Source organism: Dermacentor variabilis, unplaced genomic scaffold, assembly GCF_050947875.1.
Source record: "Dermacentor variabilis isolate Ectoservices unplaced genomic scaffold, ASM5094787v1 scaffold_14, whole genome shotgun sequence".
In the NCBI taxonomy this organism is placed as follows: domain Eukaryota; kingdom Metazoa; phylum Arthropoda; class Arachnida; order Ixodida; family Ixodidae; genus Dermacentor; species Dermacentor variabilis.
The window spans coordinates 19,887,559-19,894,422 of NW_027460302.1; the positions used below are offsets into that span (position 1 = coordinate 19,887,559).

The 6,864-nt window shown below is 49.0% G+C and overlaps 1 protein-coding gene across 1 annotated transcript; it reads right to left on the reverse strand.

Annotated features, from left to right (window-relative positions):
* Nucleotides 1-3,830: 3,830 nt before the first annotated feature.
* LOC142567674 (uncharacterized) lies at nucleotides 3,831-4,853 on the reverse strand. The gene has a single exon (XM_075677852.1). The coding sequence runs from the start codon at nucleotides 4,851-4,853 to the stop codon at nucleotides 3,831-3,833; it is 1,023 nt and encodes a 340-aa protein (XP_075533967.1).
* Nucleotides 4,854-6,864: the final 2,011 nt, after the last annotated feature.

The window sequence follows — 6,864 nt, forward strand, 5'->3', positions numbered from 1 at the left end:
GCAAGAGGTCCGTGGTTCGAATCCCGGTGCCGGCAATATTCCACAGGATTTAAAAAAAATCCGCGTGTTGATAAAATTGCACGAACAGGCCTGGAGTGTGTCTTGATCCTGGTGACCAGAACCGGTAACGCACTCCCTCACCAGAGCAGGATTGGCCACCCTGGTGCAGTACTTGGCCACAACTTCCTATGAACACAACAATCAAACCACGGCCCTCAGTCCCCAGCAGCTGCGATGCAACTGACCACGGCGGCGGTCAGACCTGCGACGCAGCAGAGGGTGCTAAGAATCACTGGCTCCGGACAGGCCGCCATTGGAATATGAACCTGGCAACGTTTAACGCTAGCATTGGCCCGGATCCAGCGCCAGGGCACACGCACAGAAAAGCAAATCTGTAAAAAGAGGGTGTGCATTTCAGGCTTCATTTATTTTGTCCTGCCGTGCCCACGGATGAGTTCGGCGCCGGCAGGGCTTATAAGGGCTGCGTGCTACGTTGTCACTGCTGCGGCTCTTCGTTCATGCGCATACGTTGCGCCACTCCAGGCAGCGACGAGTCACGCAGGTAGGCGTAGCTCTTCGGCTTCGATGCTTGAGGCAGGGAAGCATGGTCCCGGATCCAACGCCAGGGCAGATGCGGCGCAACGGAAAATCTGTAAAGGCAGGGTGTGCATTTCAGGCTTCATTTCGTTTGTACTGCCGTGCCCACGGATGAGTTCGTTGCCGACGGGGCTTATAAGAGCTGCGCACTCCGTTGTCATTGCAGCGGTTCCTCGTCCATGTGCAAGCGTTAAGGCACTCAAGGAGGCGGCGGGCCATGCAGGTAGGCGTAGCTGGTGTACTTCGATGCTTGAGACGAGGTAGCATGGGCCCGGATCCAGCTCGAGGGCAGACTTCACTTCACTTCACTTCACTTTATTACCTTAAAAACCCCATTAGAGGGGTATTACATAAGGGGTGGTTAATAAAATAAAGATTAGAAACAGGTGTTCATTTTTGAGATATGGGTGACAACAGCTCCAGTAAAGGCAGATGGGTTTGTAATGGCTGCGATGGTGTGTGGAAGGCCGTTCCAGTCCCTTGATGCTCGAATAAAAAATGATGCTTGAAAAGTGGTGGTCCGGGCACGTGCGCGTGCAACTTGAATCGGATGACCGGTGCGATGAGATATGTATGAAGGGGGCGTGATGTACGGTGGGTGATTTAGGGAGCTGTAAAAAAAGGAACGGAAGAGAGAGAGGGTGGCAACCTGTCGACGGAAAGAAAGTGTTTCCAAGCCAGATTGCGCTTTCATCGATGAAATGCTGATATCGTATGAATATGAAGATTGAATGAACCTAGTAGCGCGATTTTGCACAGCCTCAAGTGCATTTATGATATAAATCTGATGCGGATTCCAGATGGGAGATGCATATTCAAGTTTCGATCTTACAAATGATTTATAGGCTAACGCTTTTACTTGTTGTGGGGTATGACGCAGATGTCGTCTAAGAAATCCCAGTGATCTATTAGCAGCTGAGATGATGTTAGTAGCGTGCAAGCGCAAGGACAGACCACAAGATAGGATGACACCGAGGTATTTGAATGATTGGACTGATTCTATTGGAACATCAGCAATGGAATAGGTAAATGTGTGGGGGTTACGGCTGCGAGTGAAAGACACGAGTTTACATTTGTTAGGATTTAGGTTCACTAGCCAGTGATTACACCATTCTTGTACATTATTGAGATCGTTCTGGATGAGTGTGTAGTCAGATGTGTTAGTAACTTTGCGGTAGATTACACAATCATCTGCAAACATGCGAATGTTACATAATAGATGCGTTGGTAGATCGTTAAAGTAAATTAAAAAAAGAAGTGGTGCCAAGACGGATCCCTGGGGGACGCCTGATACTACGGGGAGTCGGCTTGAATAATGGTTATTAACACAAACAAACTGAGAGCGGTTAGTCAAGAATGCTTCTATCCATTTTATTACGTCGGGGTGTAAATTTAACTGAGACAATTTTAGCAGCAAACGTTTATGAGGAACTGTGTCAAATGCTTTTGCAAAATCCAGGAATATGGCGTCAGTCTGAAGGTTACTGTCAAGGTTAACATGCAGGTCGTGAAGGAAAATTGCCAGCTGTGTTTCGCAAGAGTAGCCTTTTCGAAATCCGTGCTGACAAGGGTGAAAAAAACAGATTGAGTCTAAAAAGTTCATGATATGCGAGTATATGACGTGTTCCATGATTTTGCAGGGGACGCTAGTTAATGATATAGGGCGATAATTTAATGGGGTGTCTCTGTTGCCTGATTTGAAGACTGGAACGACCTTGCCCACTTGCCAGTCGGATGGTAAGATGCCTGAAGAGAGTGACTGTGAAAACAACAAAGTTAGGTACGCAGCAGATACAATGTTAATATTTTTTAAGAGCTTGGAATTAATATCATCTACACCTGCTGACGATGAAAGCTTGATGTTATCAATAATCGAAGTGATTCCAGCTGCCGAGAATATAATTGGCGACATACGCGCAGTTATATTAGTAGATGTGGGAGGATCTGGAGTTGAAGTCTCGTTAGTAAATACAGAGAAAAAGGCTGCGTTAAAAATGTCAGCACACTCGCTGTCGCTAACCACTTCGCCATGTGCATTTGACACGCTGATCATGCGCGCCTCCTGAGGGTTTATTATTTGCCAAAATTGACGAGGGCTGTTCGTAAGCATTTTAGGCAACTCATCGTGGAAAAAGGAGAATTTAGCTTTCCGTATAGCCCTCAGATAATCGTCCTCGGCTACAAAATATTTCTCCCAAGCAGAGAGGTGTCCGTTATTTTGGCTGAGCGGAAGAGACGTTTCCTTTTGTTTTCAAGTCGCTTAAGCGTTTTAGTGAACCATGGTTTGTTACGATTTCCACGGAACGTTATTCTTGGTGTGAATTTATCAACGAGATCACCTAGTTTGTTTTTAAATATTGACCAGTTTTCATTAATAGAGCGTGTAGAACATAACCTCACGAACGTAAGAAGAAACGTGCTCAGATCACTATTAATTGCATCATAATTACCTTTATTGTACAGGCGGATTGTTTTGCTGATTAAATGGCGTTTCACGGGTTGAAACGAAAATGTGGCGTGAATTACTTTATGGTCGCTGACTTCAGGTAGATATGCTATTGATGATAAGCTTTCCGGATTACTGGTTAGGATGAGATCTAAGATGCTAGAAGTGCTCTGTGCAACGCGTGTAGGTTCTGATACAAGTTGGGTTAAATTAAAATTAAGGCAGAAATCCACAAAATCTTTGGCAGGCTCACTGCCCATAGTTATAGGGACGTCATTGCTCCAGTCAATTTGAGGAAAGTTAAAATCACCAAAAAGAGGACTTCTGCTTGCGGGTGTTGATTACTAAGGTCACTCAAACTGTTATTAAGTTTAAATGAGAAATCTGGAATATTATTCGGAGGCCTGTAGCAAACACCTAAAATGATAGTATGGGGGGAAGCATGAATAATTAGCCATAATACTTCAAGATCAGAAGTGATGTTTTTGGCTACGGAGCACGATAACTGCTGATGCACAGCAATCAGTACACCGCCCCCCCGCATGCCTTTGCGATCCTTTCGGTAGACAAGAAATTCCGGTAGGTCGGCTAGTACTTCTGCGTCTGTTATATCTTCTGTTAGCCACGTTTCGATTATCACCATTATATTACTGTTAGATGATAAAACAAGGTTGGAAAAAGCTTCACGTTTGGGAAGGAAACTGCGTGCGTTGGCAAAGATTACAGACAATGATATGTTAGATTTGGGCTTGACAGTGTAGCAGATATTTTTACGACGGGGAAATTGCTATATCATTTCTTTGACAGACTGCGTTTGCTCGTCGTAGACGTAGCGCTTATGACCCATATGCAGTGTTTTGTATCGCGAAGAAAAAGGTAATGATTTGCTTTTCGCGAAAGTTATGAGGTGCCTGCGAGCGTTTTGTACGGAACGAGTGAAATCCTCTCCAACGCTGAAGCTGGTTCCTTTGAACTTGCGGCCGTTAGAAAGAATCAATTCTTTTGTTTTATGGAAGGTGAATTTTGCTATGACAGGACGGTGGCGGTTACTACCTGTGCGATGACCGAGACGATGTGCGCGCTCAATTTCCTTCAGCTCGATGCTAATATTAAGATGATCGTGGCAGTGCTTGATCATAAGTTGCTCGGTCTGGGCAAACGCCTCTGATCCAGTTGATTCAGGGAGGCCATAAAAAATAAGATTATTGCGTCGTGACTGGTTCTCGGCGTCATCAATACGCGTTTCAAGCCTGTGTACCACTGTGGCCACTTGAGCGGTAGACGTTCTGACGGCTTCAAAGTCAGAGCGCAGGGAGACAAGATTTTGATAATGACCCTCTAGGTCAGTCATGCGTTTGTCCATATCAGCAATAGCTTTGTCCGTCGACAATAAATGAACTTTCAGGTCTTGAACCTGACTGATTAATTTCAACTGTCTAGCAGACAAATTCTTCAATTCAACTAGTAAAGCGTTGGAGTCAGGCCCCGGGTTGCTTTCGATATCGCCCGACATCATCAACAAGGCACGAATTACATGAGAGCACTCAAGAGCGACAAGAAGGCAGCAGTGCGGGCTCGGCAGCTGAAACAGGAAATAATTGCTAGACTTCTTACAAAAAAGACTGTAAGCTTTACCAACCTGCATGACAAGAGTGAATGGTTTAGCGATCTGCGTCTGTGCACAGCCGCCGAGCCCACAAGGCGCCACCGGTAGTGCCTGCTCTTTTGTAGTTGACAGTAAGGTTGATGTCGATGACGACAGGTTCGTCCATGCTGCATCGAGCACCACCGTCTTCAGTAGCGGTGTCATCGAAAACGCAGATCCGCCGCTCCCGACGAAATCCAGGGGCTTGAAGGTCGGTGCAGTTGAAAAATCAGGGGCGCACATCAGGGAGGGGTGACAGGCAATCCTGTCAGTTTCACCTCACGAAGCACGATATTGCATCGGGGCTGCCAGGGAAGCCGTCACTAGGGCTGGAAGCAACAGGCGCACGAATGCGCGCTGAAACACCTGCATGACAAGAGTGAATGGTTTAGCGATCTGCGTCTGTGCACAGCCGCCGAGCCCACAAGGCGCCACCGGTAGTGCCTGCTCTTTTGTAGTTGACTGTAAGGTTGATGTCGATGACGACAGGTTCGTCCATGCTGCATCGAGCACCGCCGTCTTCAGTAGCGGTGTCATCGAAAACGCAGATCCGCCGCTCCCGACGAAATCCAGGGGCTTGAAGGTCGGTGCAGTTGAAAAACCAGGGGCGCACATCAGGGAGGGGTGACAGGCAATCCTGTCAGTTTCTCCTGACGAAGCACGATATTGCATCGGGGCTGCCAGGGAAGCCGTCACTAGGGCTGGAAGCAAAAGGCGCACGAATGCGCGCTGAAACACCTGCATGACAAGAGTGAATGGTTTAGCGATCTGCCTCTGTGCACAGCCGCCGAGCCCACAAGGCGCCACCGGTAGTGCCTGCTCTTTTGTAGTTGACTGTAAGGTTGATGTCGATGACGACAGGTTCGTCCATGCTGCATCGAGCACCACCGTCTTCAGTAGCGGTGTCATCGAAAACGCAGATCCGCCGCTCCCGACGAAATCCAGGGGCTTGAAGGTCGCTGCAGTTCAAAAACCAGGGGCGCACATCAGGGAGGGGTGACAGGCAATCCTGTCAGTTTCACCTGACGAAGCACGATATTGCATCGGGGCTGCCAGGGAAGCCGTCACTAGGGCTGGAAGCAAAAGGCGCACGAATGCGCGCTGAAACACCTGCATGACAAGAGTGAATGGTTTAGCGATCTGCGTCTGTGCACAGCCGCCGAGCCCACAAGGCGCCACCGGTAGTGCCTGCTCTTTTGTAGTTGACTGTAAGGTTGATGTCGATGACGACAGGTTCGTCCATGCTGCATCGAGCACCACCGTCTTCAGTAGCGGTGTCATCGAAAACGCAGATCCGCCGCTCCCGACGAAATCCAGGGGCTTGAAGGTCGGTGCAGTTGAAAAACCAGGGGCGCACATCAGGGAGGGGTGACAGGCAATCCTGTCAGTTTCACCTGACGATGCACTATATTGCATCGGGGCTGACAGGGAAGCCGTCACTAGGGCTGGAAGCAACAGGCGCACGAATGCGCGCTGAAACACCTGCATGACAAGAGTGAATGGTTTAGCGATCTGCGTCTGTGCACAGCCGCCGAGCCCACAAGGCGCCACCGGTAGTGCCTGCTCTTTTGTAGTTGACTGTAAGGTTGATGTCGATGACGACAGGTTCGTCCATGCTGCATCGAGCACCACCGTCTTCAGTAGCGGTGTCATCGAAAACGCAGATCCGCCGCTCCCGACGAAATCCAGGGGCTTGAAGGTCGGTGCAGTTGAAAAACCAGGGGCGCACATCAGGGAGGGGTGACAGGCAATCCTGTCAGTTTCTCCTGACGAAGCACGATATTGCATCGGGGCTGCCAGGGAAGCCGTCACTAGGGCTGGAAGCAAAAGGCGCACGAATGCGCGCTGAAACACCTGCATGACAAGAGTGAATGGTTTAGCGATCTGCGTCTGTGCACAGCCGCCGAGCCCACAAGGCGCCACCGGTAGTGCCTGCTCTTTTGTAGTTGACTGTAAGGTTGATGTCGATGACGACAGGTTCGTCCATGCTGCATCGAGCACCACCGTCTTCAGTAGCGGTGTCATCGAAAACGCAGATCCGCCGCTCCCGACGAAATCCAGGGGCTTGAAGGTCGGTGCAGTTGAAAAACCAGGGGCGCACATCAGGGAGGGGTGACAGGCAATACTGTCAGTTTCACCTGACCAAGCACGATATTGCATCGGGGCTGCCAGGGAA

Excerpts from the sequence above, each read along its gene's own strand:
- LOC142567674 (XM_075677852.1), bottom strand. The coding sequence starts at position 4,853 with ATGACACCGCTACTGAAGACGGTGGTGCTCGATGCAGCATGGACGAAC.